We start from the raw sequence: 14,808 nt of genomic DNA on the forward strand, positions 1-14,808 counted from the left end.
ATAAACTTGATATGGTATGTTTCTCAACAGACATAAGGCAGATACAGAATTGTTTACATTACTTTTTAAAAATACATTGACTTATTTATTATGCAGGGGAATTTAAAGCTACTTCTATTCCTTCTTTCCATGTGGGTACCAGGGAATCAAATTCAGCTGATCAGCCTTGGTAGCAAGCATCTTTAGCCACCGAGCCATCTCACCAGCCCAGTTATAGGAAAATGCAATGTGTCTTTTGAGTTGAGTGAAAAGCCACACATATTTAGCACAGGTTTTTTAGAAGATGCTTTTCCAGTGTAAGCAATGCTGACTTGAACTGGCTGGCATCCTCTGGAGATTCAGCTCTCTGAACTTGATGCAAAAGCAGGAGGAATGGGAAGTAATCCTTCTCAATTTCTGGGTCCAAAGCAGGAGGGGGAACAGAGGCAGCTTAAGATAAAAGAGAAAAGCACAAGGGAGGCTACTAAAAGTGAGAAGCAAAGAGGCTGGCAAAGGAAAGACAGCTATGAAGTGGATTCTCCAGCAGCTATAAAACTGGGCACTGATGGATCAGTGTTTAATTACTCACATTATCAGCCCTCTAAGAGATTTCTAAGGATTATAACCAAGTAGGCTAGGGATATAGCTAATATAATCTCAGCTTGCAGAACCACTCTGGCACCTGCCATTGCAGAGGGGCTCAATCAAGCGAGCATCATTGCATCCTGATTATTTTCACTTTAGTCAGGTGGTGGCTACGCAGAAGCAATAGAACTATGGAGCCAACAAATGTGTATAAAGGAGACCAGAGTCAAGAGCAAGAAAAAAGTCAAGCATGCAGAGAAATTTAAGCTTGTCTGCTTCATGCTTGTTCTCTTTGCTTATAACCATGGTTACAATTGCTAAAGTAATGAAGATTAAATCTGCCATAAAAGGTCACATAATGGGATTTGCTTTACAGTACTTAGGAGTTGTTTACAGCCGTGTTCCTCAATCAGTTATCACTTCACTGTTACAGTTTACTTCAGATTAAAATTATAGCCACTATATGTTGGTCTTCAAATGCATGAACATTTTCTGGAAGGACCAAGAAGTGAGCTCAGGAGACAGTAAGAAGGCATACAGCGCACAAGCTCTGAACGGACCAGATGCATGCACTGAAGAATAGTGACCGTGATCAGACAGTCCAGAAAGACAATCTGGACCAATGTCCTCTGAAGGAATACAGTCAGCACAGACTAATGACTGCAGGAAATATTATGTAAGATGTACTTATTAGCAGCTTATTATCTGACCATGACTGCCTGAAATCTCTACAAACCTAGGACCCAGGGGAGCACACAGAGCAAATGGGCTCCAGCTTAGCCCCCTTGGTTACCAGTCAGCTCTCACAGCTTACATCAAAACCAGGGGAGGGGAAGGAGGAAAAGAGGATGGAGGGAGTGAGCAGATCCTCTTAATATCCTAAAGGAGAAAACTCAAAACTCACTGGGAATGGAGGCATTATCCAGCTCTCCAGAAGTGGCCATTTGTGCTGCCTTAAATGCACATTGATTACTGCTATTTGGATGTTGAGTGCATCATCTTTTCTGAAGAAAGGGAAAAAGCTAAATTTCCCCACACTCAGCTGTGTCTTCAAATCACTTCCCCACACCAGTTCTTTTAATGCATTTTCCTGTTATCATATCCACTTGCAATAGCTGATCTGCCCTACTACCCAATACTGAGCCCTCCCCCGAAACCCCACCACATGTTGAAGCCAATTAACAACCTCATGACTGTAACACCAAACTGCAATCCAAAAATGGGGGGGGGGGATGCCATCTCCAGAGTTAAAAAGAAAGGAAGCCAAAAGGCTATTTCAGAGAAAGGCTACTTTCCATTCCCAGTGCTGGTTTCCAACCTGCTCTGGCATGAGGTAATACACCTGGTGAAGAGGCCAGACAAGCATTCATCTACTTCCGCTTTCTATGATGCTCAAGCGAAAAGCCAGAAGCACCTTGGTGTTATACAGACTGTAGAATAATCAGGGAAGAGAAAAGCTGCTTTTAACACTGTTCAGTAGTTCCAGTTTTATTCAGAGAGAATTTTTACTTGTTGAGGTCATTAGATTCAAAGTGAGAAATCTTGGTTTCTTTAAAGCTGTCCCACTAAACTATTGAGACGGTAAGAACAGAGGCCAAACAAAAATGAAGAATTTCAAGGAGATACTCTCGTGGGAAAAATTAATAGAAATGAGAGATGGAATAGAAAAAGATGTAAGGCAAGCAGTGTTAATAATAAGTAGGATGAAAAAGGAAGAGCGAAGAAAACAAGTGAGAAAAGCAAAGAAATAGGAGGTACCACTCTAGATATTTAATTATTTAATGCCCATCCTTTTAGGACTGCATATTTTGTAAGAGTTCAACCTATTCTCTTTTTTTGTTCACCACTATTATTCTTACTGCCTGTGATCCAAGATATGTGAGAGAGAGAGAGAGAGAGAGAGAATGAATATGAAGATAAAGAGTAGAAATGGATCTAAACCATTCCATGCAAAATAAAACAGAGCTGAAACAATTGATCCTAACAGTAAGATCTGCTTTCTGGGAGTTTGGATAAACCCATGTCATCTATACCTTGTGTGCTGGCTGGTTCTGTGTGTCAACTAGACACAAGCTAGAGCCATCACAGAGAAAGGAGCCTCATCAGTTGATGAAATGCCTCTTGAGATCCAATTGTAAGGCAATTTTTCAATTAGTGATCAATGGGGGAAGAGTCCAGCCCATTGTGGGTAGTGCTATCCCTGGGCTGGTTACCCTGGTTTCTATAAGAAAGTAGGCTGAGAAAGCCAGGGGAAGCAAGCCAGTAAGTATGGCCTCTGCATCCGCTCCTGCCTCCAAGTTCCAGCCCTGCTTGAGTTCCTGTCATGACTTCCTCCAAAGATGGACCATGATTTGTAAGTGTAAACCCAATAAACCTATTCCTCTCCAACTTGCTTTTGGTCCTGGTGTTTTTGTTGCAGTAATAGAAACCCTAACAGAGAAAACCTGTGATACAACATAGCAACTTGTGATAAAACATAGCAGTTAGGGCTGCTATGTTCTATCATTCCAAAGTACACAAATATTTGCAGGGAACACACATTCAAATTTGCAGGGAGCACACATTGAAATTCCACAGTATACAGTGATGAAACTTGCTGCTTTTTCTGTTTAAGATCTTCCAACAAGTTGGAAATATGTCATACAAGTACACTGACTTTTTTCATTTACTAAGTCATAATGTGCTACACTGTTATTGCTTATTTACATTGTGTGTGTGGTGAGGTGGGGTGGGGGTGGGGAAGGATCAGAGGCCAGCCCTTGGGGAATTTCCTTCTTTGCTCTGTTGTGGCAGGGTATTTGCTATTTTTGTGTGGCATAGCTGCATACTCCAGGCTCCAGGGCCTGTGGGCTTTTGAGTGATTCCCCTGTTTCCATCTCCCATCTAAGCAGGAGTGCTGGGATTACAGATATCTCCATCACATCAGGCTTTTAAAATCTGGGTTCCAAGTACGCAATTCAGGTCTTCAAGGTGGCCCAGCAAGAGTTTAATAACCCTCTGAGTCTCCAGGCGTGGCGGTGCATGCCTTTAATCCCTGCACTTGGGAGGCAGAGGCAGGCAGATTTCTGAGTTTGAGGCCAGTCTGGTCTACAGAGTGAGACCCAGGACAGCCAAGGCTACTCAGAGAAACCCTGTCTCAAAAAAACCCTCAAAAAACCAACCAACCAACCAAACAAACAAAAAACCTCTGAGTCATTGCACTGGCTGTGTTATCTGGTTTTATGCTGCTGAGGACTGGTCCTGACTTGAGTTCCTGTCCTGACTTCCTCTAATGATGGATGATGACCTGGAAGTGTAAGCCCACTAAAGCCTTTCCTCTTCAACCTGCTTTCGGTCATGGTGTTCATACTCGACATGGGCTCATTTTCTGAGCCGAAAGGTGCATCCTCCTATTCTGTTCATGGATCCAGCAAATGGATGCCAGGACAACTGAAGATTCAGCATGGAAGGCGTCACCATTTCTTTTCTTTTTGTTTTCCCTATTCCTTGAGAGTTTACAGAAAACATCCTGATGAGTGAGAACACCAGGAGAGCAGCTCTGACTGAGCATGTGCAGAACAAGGGCATTTCTCTCCCAGTGGCCCTGAAAACACTTCAGAAGATTTTAAATATGCATCCACTAAGTGATAGCTACCAATGCATTGATACTGGCAAGACCAACATGACCCCTAACTCAGCAGGAGTCACCTGATGAGAGCTGTATCCATTCTAATAATGCCCACTGATATTGGCTTAGCAAAATCAACAAGAATCATCAACAAGCATATAGCCTTTGATCAGACTCTCATAGAAATGCTAGTACAGTTTCCTAGAGTTTCGGGTACAGAAGCCGACAATGGAAGTACTGCCAATCATACTAAAAAAAAAGTGAGGCTGATGCCTGTGGGGTTTGGAGACTGGAGATACAGAACTCAGCAAGGCAGGAGCACTTGTTTTTTGTTGTTCTAAAGAGAGAGTTTGCTCAATCAGAAAAATGAGTTCTTGGGGGAGCTATGCAATGCAGAGAAGAGGGCAGGTTTGTGCTTGCGTCTCAGAGACTAAGGAAAGCACCAGTTTTCCAAGCCTGCAGTGTGCCACAAAGAGACAGAATATACATGAAAAGGGAAGAGATGCCTGCCCTTTTCTCTAGAGATAACACTAACTTCATTTCATGTCCAGAATGAATCTAAACTCATTTAAATCTGCTCAGGTGCTAGACTACTCAGTACAAATGTTTCCCACAGTCAGGCTGGGACATCAATTTCTTTTTTTTTTTTTTTTTTTTTTGAGTATATAAATCCTATCCTGAAATCACAAAAGCTGAGATGAAAAAGTGCCTTAAATGAGTAAAAAGCCCTAACTTCTGTGGTTTTCTGCAATAAGCTACGAATTCTAAGAGATTCCAGAAATAATTAAAACGGTACATTGTAAGCCACGTATAGTAGTGCACACCTTCAGTCGCAGCATCTCAAAGACAAAAGCGGGCACATGCGCATGAATTTGAAACCAGTTTGGGCTACACAATGAGTTCCAAGTCAGCCAGGACTCCATAGTGGGACATTTAACAAAAAGAGAGAACTTTGTCTTTTGTTGTTATTTTTTTTGTTATTTTTTGGTCTTATTATGTAGACCAGCCTGGCTTTGAACTCCTATTCCCCCTGCTTAATACAGTCAACTGCTGGAACTACAGGTATTTTACAGTTTAGAATATTATAGTTCTAAACAAAGAGTTGGATAGCTACAGGAGAGAGAACACACATCAATGTCATTCCCCGTTTGTATAGACCAAAGGAAGCAGGGCACTAGTCAGGCTTTGCTCAGACTCCAGATATTACTTCAATGTAAGTAACAAGTTCAACAAAAAAACCATTGGGAAGGTAGGTGTGGTGGCCCACATCCATAACCAGCATTCTACAGACGGAAGCAGGCTGACCTGGCTGCCATCGGGAGTCTGAAGCATTACAAGGCTAACAAGAAAAGCCCATAGTAATGGAGTCTACCACTGGGATTAAAATTCCATGTTGGCCTTTCTAAAATCAAACTGGATGAATTATAGCAAATATAGGGGCTAGAGTATGGGACATTTTATAGCATTTTCAGATAAAAAAAATATGTTGAGGAAGGGACTTGGAAATACTTCAGAAGCAGGTAAGGGACATCTCCTCCAGGAGTCAGATGTTCTGGCTAAAGTCTCCTCCAGACTAGCAAAGCAAACCAACCTGAGGACTAAACATTTGAACCATGCAGATAAGAACTAATATGGGCTGCTTCCTAGGGGCCCATGGGGGGGTGGCGGGATAAAATTCAGGATGTCACAGTGAACCATGGGTCAGGTTCACCCAAATTCGTTTTGTAAAAAATTCCAAGGACAAGCAACTTGGATCTGTCAGACCCTAGGACAAAAATCATGGGCTTCTCAATGGAGCCCAGGAGAGAAACAAGGCCTGAGAGAACCCTAGGAAATGCCAAAACCTTATCTTGCCAGGACACAAGGTAATGGAGGAGGAGGTGGCTGATGACGGACACCTGAGCTAGAAAGGAAGGCTGCCTTTGGGGAATTAACAGGCTTATTTAGTCTTTAAATAAAGAGATGTGGCTTTCTCTAGATAGGCCAGGCATTTGAGGCTTTATGGGGGTTGCCCATAAGCAGACAGGCAGCTAAATAAAGGCTCCTCAAAGGGTCAGCAAACTGAAGAGAAAGCAAAGGCGATCTTGTTCCACGCAGGCGAGTGATGGCTGGCTGACTGCAGAGGAACATCCATCCTTGCCCCTCCTCTCGCTTGGACACCCAGGGAGTGCCTAAGTATCTCTACTGGTATCAGATAACCCAGCCTGTAGGAGCTGCAGAGCTAAGAGAAAGCTCATCAACTCCTAGGCAGGCAGCTGTGCTGACCCAAGAAGTCAGACAAGTTAACAGGCTGCCCTTTTACCAAGGCTTACAACGTTTCTCTAAAAGGATTAATGGCCAAGCAGTGCACTGGAAAGCAAAGTCAATGGAAGAGCACAACTGTGCCACTGGCGATTGGAGCAGCGATAAGCAGAGAAAAGCAGGTAACCAAGGTCAAGGGCTGGGACATCGGTGGCAATGACACCATTGTAGGGAGAGACTAATCACAAGCACAGCCTTGTACAGACCTGAGGAGCTGCAGCATGAATGACTGACAGGAATGCAGCAGATGTTACTAATCTGCCCTTTGCTAAAGCCTTAGCTATAGTAGCTCAAGAAAATTTCCTTGGGAAATTAATTCAAATTGGCTTGGTTCAGTACACAATCACTGAAGATTAAAAAGTGGCTGAAGGAATGATAAACAAAAGACAGTCCATGTTGTGAGAGACTTGGGGGTCAACACCAAAGCCTTTCTTGTTGAGGGGTTCTATTCATGTCCCAGAAAAGGAGTAAACAACTCACTAATGAAATCCGCAGAGGACATTAAGCTGGGAGGTGAAGAAACCTAACAAACTGGGTACCAAATCACACAGCAGAGTGCAACTGCTGTGGAAATGTAAAGCTGGTCCACTGGGGGAAACAGCCCTAAACCTGGGTCATATTCAATAGACAGGCAGGATGCAGGACAGAGACAGCATGCACAAGACAAGCTGTGCAAGGACAAGAGAGGATGAACTGTAGGCAAACTAAAAGAAAACAGTGTCAGCAGGTACATAGATGGGGACAGAGACTGGCTTGATTATTTGCAAAACAAGCCTTCTCTACATGAGAAATCTTTTCAAATAGCTATAAAACCACCATTACTACCTAGCAGGAATCCTGGTCTCTCTTAACTCTCACTTCACCTGACTAGGGGCTAGCATCTGTGAGTTAGCCTTGGGCTATCATCCCAGGGATCACTGACAATGGTGCTCCAAAGGAAACCCTACTCTAGCTCATCTTGGCTGTTTCTCATAATCCTTTACAGGGCCTGTATTGCCTTCCGGCATGCCTCCTGGCCCCGGGGAAGTGGTTAATTTCTCTCCATTTACTAGCAACAGTTCAAGGACCCAGAAGCCAATTTTTCCACCATCAGTCTAAAAGCAATGGCTTACCACAATTATCTCTGGGCAAGGCAACTCACTGCTTTAGCAAGCAAACATATTGTTACATTTCTTCAGCACAAAATCTGTACTAAAGAGGCTTGTTTTCTTCCCTAAACCCCAAATCTTCTCCAAATTTCTCTATATATGCATGCTCATTAAGCAACATTCATGACAACCTTCATACTCTGCCTATTTCTAACAATGTAATAAAAACCGACTCGGGCATTCTTGTCCTGAGCTCTTTAGCAGATTATGTCCATGCACACCTGCCTGTTAGAATGAAGTGTTTCTGTGTAGTTATGATGGGCCCAGACCTGGAGACAGGGGTTATACATTCCACTGCTCTGCTGTGTGATCCTGACACTGTGAATGCTTTACTTGTTCTTCAAATTGCATCAAATCAGAAGGACCAAGCTGCCCATAGGCCCACCCCACGAATTCCATCAACTGGTGAAGTTGTTTCCTGGAGGGTAACATGTAAGGTGTTAAGAAAAGTGTGTCCACATTTTCCCATCATGGGGGTTTTGAGCTCACTGTCTCCATATAACACCAGAAGGAAGAGAAGGCCATCTATCTTTTCATAACTATCTATTTTAAATCTATATCACATCATTACTTTATTACTGTTATTTGAGACAGAGTCTACTTATAGCCAAGGCTGGCCTGGAAGTTGCTGTTAAGCCTAGGATGGAACTCAAGATTCTCTTGCCTTGCTCCACCTACCATGTGCTGAAATAATAGGCCTGGGGGGCCTTGTTTTTTAATGGATACTAATAAGCATTATATCAAAGGTCTGAAACAACCCATTCCTAGATAGGACAACTGAGAAAAGCCCATAGGAAAGAACCTGATAGGCTGTCCTCTCCACTGACATTATGTGTGACATTCTATAGGTGCTCTATCAATCAGGATATGATGTAGCATTACAGGTACATGTTGGATATTACAGCAATGTTCAGAGCCAAAGAGCAAGAGAAATGATGTTCCTGTCAAGATGTGAAACCAAAATTAGGTACTATGTGCCCAACTCAAGCCTTCTCTAATGGAATGCACAATCTCACAATGACCAAACTTCTAGAACTAACAGGTTCTAGTGGCCATGAAGACAGCAATCACTCTGATCCAATGGAGATATTCTGTGGGTCTACACGGACTGCTGAGCATCAGTTCAGAATTAGTCAGTTCTTAGAGCTTCTCAAGAATTTGGAGAACTCCAGGACTACCAGCACCAATGCTCAAAGTCTCTTAGAACATGAGCCGGAGGATGTCAATGGCAAGAAACCTAGCTGACCACTATGCTTTACTCGGGGTAACCAGCCACAGGGATGAAGGACAAAAGGAAAATGTCACAGGGCCTTTCAAATGCTCTCGTGCCAGCTCTCAGAAGTGTTTTCAACCAAAACTCATTTCCTAATAAATGTTTTCATTTCCTTTGTACACAACAAAAGGTCTAGAGGTGATAAATGTGAAAGGAGGGAAAAGGAGGACAAGGTGGGAGAGGCCTCTGAAGGCAAGGCACAGAGCCAAATGCATTGCACACATAAGCCAGGCTTCCCTGGTAGTGCCAGGAATGGTGGAGATGATTGTGCATGGTTATCAGATATGACATGCTCACACCTATGGCTCTTTCCTTTTATAATGTCAACACAGGGTGGCCACATTCTGTGTGCTGCTGCTTGGGGTGGGAGAGGCTAAGTATGCTTAATCACGGTTTGGCAGAAACTTCAAAGGATGTCCACTGGTGAAAGCTGAAGAGAAAAATGATCCAGACTCAATCTGCATATTATTTCCAATCTACTTTGCTCAGGTAGAGATGCAACAGTGACACAGAAGGAAGTACTGCTATGCGTCCCATTATGTTTAGCAATTTCACAACTTACCTGGCCTCTGCAGCTAGCAGCTCATCATAGTGTGAAGATCTCTGGTCATCATCCTGCCGGTATCTGATCACTGTGGCCAGGCCTTTGCTGACAAGAGCCTCAGCAATGTTTCTGCAACAGAAGAGGTAGGTCACTTAATACTGGGGCTTCAGATGGCACTCAGTCAACAGAAAGAACAACTGTTGGTACCTGGAGGTCACAATATTTTCTGGCAGGAGGAGGGAGAGGCTGAGGATGTTAAGCTGGAATCAAAACAAAACAAAACAAAAAACAAAAACAAAAACAAAAAACCTGGAACAACAAAAATCCCCAACTCAGCATTTTTGTTGTTAGCAGCATGAGATGCTACATCAGTCGACACACACAACCAGCAGAAACTATCCGTAAGAAGCCCACATTAGGCCGGCTATTTACAGAATGTTATAAACAAGCTACTACCCTCAAGAAAAGTCTGCTCTAAAAAGACACACACGATAAAAAATGAGCAAATAAAAGCATGACCTAAATTTCTCAGGCTCCTTCCCAGCCTATATGAAAGCTAGAAGATGCCTACTTGTACTTCCAGCATTACAAACACTGGTGTAACACAATATTCAACATGCCTCTCTTCTCACAGCTCCACACAGTAGATTTTCCACTCTAAGTGAGCTTGGAGAAGAGCCAGGAATGAACTGGGGAGAAGGAAAGGCAGAAAAAAGTCATTTTGGTAGGGGGAAAAATCCCCCGCCCCCCTCAAAACAAACCCACCAGGAACAAACAAAGGAGGAGGAATAAAACCAGAGGTAACCAGTTTTCAATTGGTCCAACTGACTATATTCAACACCATTCTGACTGACTACCTGCCTCAGATGAGAATCTGCCTTCAAGTTACTCTTATGTACACTATGCCCACTATAGAATGAGACACACCCTTTTCGACCGTGTCCGACTCCCCCCTAAGTGCGTGGGAAAGAGCACTCAAATGACTAATGCTGCTCTTTTCATGGTTCCTCCCAGCCTGGAAAGAGAACTTTGATATGCAAAGCCAACCGAAAAAAATTTAACAATATCATTTTTGGAAAGGAAGAGATATGATATTATTGAGGGAGAGTGGTGGTTATGTCTTTCTCTGTGTCTGTCATAATTACACCAAAGGCCCCACTCATACCATCTGGTTTGCTGCCCTTTAGGGAGAGGGTACAGTAAGCAATAGGCTACTGTGCCATATGCTGTGATTTAGTACTGCTTGAAAATGTATTTAACTCTTAGCACACTGGTGATCCTCAGCATGTAACAGTATGAGGTCACTGGCAGCTCACCTAAGCAGTATCTGTTTAAACCAGTAAGGATTCTATTAATCTAAAACCTAGAAGAGCAGACTTCTCAAAGAAGCAGCACAAAACACGGTGGTTAAGAAAGGAGGAAAGATGTCGTGGCTGATTCTGTTCTATTATCTGCCCCTCTGCTGCCTGTTTATCTACTGCCAGCACGATATTAATATCTCCAAACTGCCATGGAATTAGCACTTCTTAAAATCCACTCCCACAAATAGGCTGCTCTGCTGGCCACCCTGTCTCCTGAGTCACTGCGTAAGCGTGCTGGCAAATGCTGTCATTATCACAGAGTTGTGTTTGGCAGCACAGAGAAAGCAACAGCCCCAAATCAGCAGATGTAGATGTTGATTCATGGTGAGGATTTTAACTAAGGTTGTCACCAAGGAGCCCTACTAGGGCAGGAGAGTGGCTACACCCACCGAAGAGCTGTCAAGCTAGAAGGCTGGGAGTGGCTTGCAAGACAACTCCACTTTTGACAGGCAGAGATGTCGTGGTGATTTTAAATGCCAGGAGAATAAAGAAATGTTTGTTACTGCATTTTGAATTACCGAGCATTGACATTTTACAGTCAATGCATGAGGTCTAGAGGAGAAAGCTGGAACAGCAGAGCAAGTAAGGAAATTTTCCTAAGAACAAGATCCAGTATGAAAATCTAGAGAATACTAAGCAAAACAGCACAAATATTAAATGATTCGGTTCCGTTACTGCACTCAAATTAATTCCCAGAATTATTGAGTACCTGCTAGGGCAACAGAGACCATGGGTACCATCCTTCCCTACTTGCCATCCTTGCCCTGTCCGTCCCATCAGCAAACTTTTACAGACCGATTTAAGCCTGCCACAGGACTTTCTGAGGCCTCGGATTCCCAATTCACTCCACACTCTGCTCATTCTTTCCCCTCCCCTAAAGCTCTGCAGCTCTTAGCTTCTTTTTCTAATCACAGATTTCCCCTGAAGGAACAGTTGCCAGTGCTCAGCAACAGGAGAGGAAAGACACAGGAAACGGTAACAATCTCATTACTGAGTATTTATTTACTACATTCCAGGCATGTGAGAGTCACATGGGTTTCTTCTTGGTGATGAAACATCAAGCAATCACAGTTCACCTATTAAGGCATTGCTGGTCTGCCCTGACTTTTGTGCTATGAGTGAGCAGGGTTCCTGGCTGTCTTGCACACCCCTTTGTACATGAAGGAGAGTAATTTTTTGATGGAATTATCATATTTAGAATTTTTTTAAATTAAAGTAAAAAAATTATAGCTAGTTTTTAAAGTTAGTTTGAAAACATCCAGAAAATGAAGATACTCTGAAGCATAAGAAGAACTAATCATTTTGTAAACAGTGCTGGAATTCTAAAACGATTCTCTTAGCAAAGTTTGCCTAGAATAGAAAAAAAGACAAGAGGTTTTACAAGCTCTCTCTACCTTCTCCTGTCTCTTTTCCATGATCTGAAAATACAACTGGAAAAAACAAACGGAAGAGAGCACAAATAGAATTAGTCTAGTTCTAGTATTTGACTGTCTCATTCATTCTCCTGGCTGCTAAGAAAGGGCTAGGAAGATGTTGTGGCAAAAGATGGTTTAGAACCTAATGTGAGTGCACTAATCAGAGAAAACGTTAAAGCATATTCTGTAACATTATATTGCATTCTTGAGTGTGTCAGTAATTCCACCACAATTACATGTCTGGTACAATGGCTGATTCATAATCAGCACATAAAAAGAGACCTAACCAAGCCTTGGATGCTCAACATTACATTACCTTTCTCTGAATTGGCTAGAAAGAGAATTAATACTGGGATTGAAATGCTTTTTCAAACTAAAGGAGACATTACGGGCTCTCCCTATTAAACAAGAACTATTGTCATAAGGCAGAGTCAGATATTCATAGAAATGGATGGCATGGGGTCACATGCAGGGTTTTTTTCAAAGTGTCTACAATAATGGGCATCTTCCTCACCCACTTCATTCCACACTGCATGCAGGTTATATCAAGCCCAAGCTCCATCTGGAAGATAATTTCAAACCATCAGGTCCTAGATTCTACAAATGTGAACAGGGTCCATTAAGTCCATGAAAGAGAGTAAAAATATTTAAAAAGTAGTATTTTAAGTACACAAAACTCTAAGCATTGGAGCATATTTTTGTCTACCTTTTCCATTGCCTCCCTACATCTTAATATTGAAAGTAACAGAAAAATATATTAATGAGTAAGTTAATTGTCTACAATTGTTTGGATTGCTTTATAATATATGTATATAATTCACAAGTCTACAGTGTTCCAGAAAAGTTGCATAAACTGTACAAAGAAGAACCATCTGAGAACAAGTGCCTGACCTGTTTTGTTATCATCTCCCAGTTCTTAAGTGTGTAATTCCTATAAATGAGGTAATTTTCCTACATTCACAAGAAAGCAAAATCAAGTTATTAACAAAAATATCACTACACCAGTACACAGACACATCAACTTGCTGTAAATCAGGGTTCTCATGGTGTCAGCCTTGAGTTACACTAATTTCTCCTGGAGAGAACTGTTCTCCCAGGACTGCTGACACACAGGCTTGCAGGAGGAACAAGCTACAGTCAGAGACAGCAAGACCAGCTAACACCAGAGATAACCAGATGGTGAGAGGCAAGGGCAAGAACATAAGCAATAGAAACCAAGGCTACTTGGCATCATCAGAATCGAGTTCTCCCACCACAGCAAGCCCTGGATACCCCAACACACAGGAAAAGCAAGACTCTGATTTAAAATCACATTGCATGATGGTGATAGAGGACTTTAAAAAGGACATAAATAACTCCCCTTAAAGAAATACAAGAGAACACAGGTAAACACATAGAATCCCTTAAAGAGGAAACACAAAAATTCCTTAAAGAATTACAGGAAAACACAAACAAATAGATGAAGGAATTGAACAAAACCATCAAAAACCTAAAAATGAAAATAGAATCAATAAAGAAATCACACAGGGAGACAACCCTGGAGATAGAAAACCTAGGAAAGAGATCAGAAGTCACAGATGCAAGCATCACCAACATAATCCAAGAGATAGAAGAGAGAAACTCAGGTGCAGAAGATACCACAGAAAACATTGACACAACAGACAAAGAAAATGCAAAATGCAACAAGCTCCTAACACAAAACATCCAGAAATCCAGGACACAATGAGAAGACCAAACCTAAGGATAATAGTTATAGAAGAGAGTGAAGATTCCCAACTTAAAGGACCAGTAAATAAAAGCATTAATTTCTCCTTCTTGGGGAAGCTGTACCAAAACCAGCAGGATGTAACACAAGTCCTGCACAGTGTTGCTCTCCATCCAAGGAAGAGGGTTATCCTTAGTGTGCTTCCCTGCAGGATCCACATGTCTGTCTAGAGCCAAGCTGTATCACTGCTGTCACTTCCTCCTGTGTTGCCTCAGAGCCACATTCCTACATAGATGTGTGCATCTGCCACAGACTCTGCCCTGTGCAAGGTCTATAGCCTCCTCCTGGGCCTTGATACTTCAAGTTGGACTATTCTCTGAGCAGACATGCCTCCTTAGAGTTCTATGTACCTTCAGATGAAATTATTTCCATTTGTCTACAAACACTAACCATACTAACTTTTCAGAGCTAAATTATGAAAAGCCTGTTTCTCAAGAATGTTAATTCATGACTTAACTGATTAGACATGATGCCTTTAGATGTCTGGCTATCAATACAAACAAAGCTCATGCATATGCAACAGGGAGAATACCTCTCTCACTCACACACTATGTGACTTCCGTGATTTGGTGCCTAGAAGTAGAGCTAACTAAAATACGTAACCGTAACCGTAACCGATAAATAGAACCTGGGCTAAAAGGATAAGGACCTACAGAGCAGGCAGGGGAATAATAATAGCTCACACCTCTGCAGGCCCACCCCCGCCACTCTCCATCTGAAAAGGATAATAGATAGCTCAGTGCTCCAGGCGCCCAGATTTCTATCTAGGCCCTTTGAGCTTAACATTTTCCACTTAAGAGCCATCTTCATTTTATCAGCCACTGAGGTGC

General features: G+C 42.4%; 1 protein-coding gene across 1 annotated transcript in view; it reads right to left on the reverse strand.

Moving 5' to 3' along the window:
* Snd1 (staphylococcal nuclease and tudor domain containing 1) overlaps positions 1-14,808 on the reverse strand; it is a 404,634-nt gene that overhangs the window by 176,853 nt on the left and 212,973 nt on the right. The window contains exon 13 of the mRNA XM_021164222.3: positions 9,456-9,566. Within this exon, the coding sequence (XP_021019881.1) occupies positions 9,456-9,566 (111 nt within the window). The remainder of the gene's footprint in view (positions 1-9,455; positions 9,567-14,808) is intronic.

Source organism: Mus caroli, unplaced genomic scaffold (genome assembly GCF_978045245.1).
Source record: "Mus caroli unplaced genomic scaffold, Mus_caroli_1 scaffold_7, whole genome shotgun sequence".
Taxonomy (NCBI): domain Eukaryota; kingdom Metazoa; phylum Chordata; class Mammalia; order Rodentia; family Muridae; genus Mus; species Mus caroli.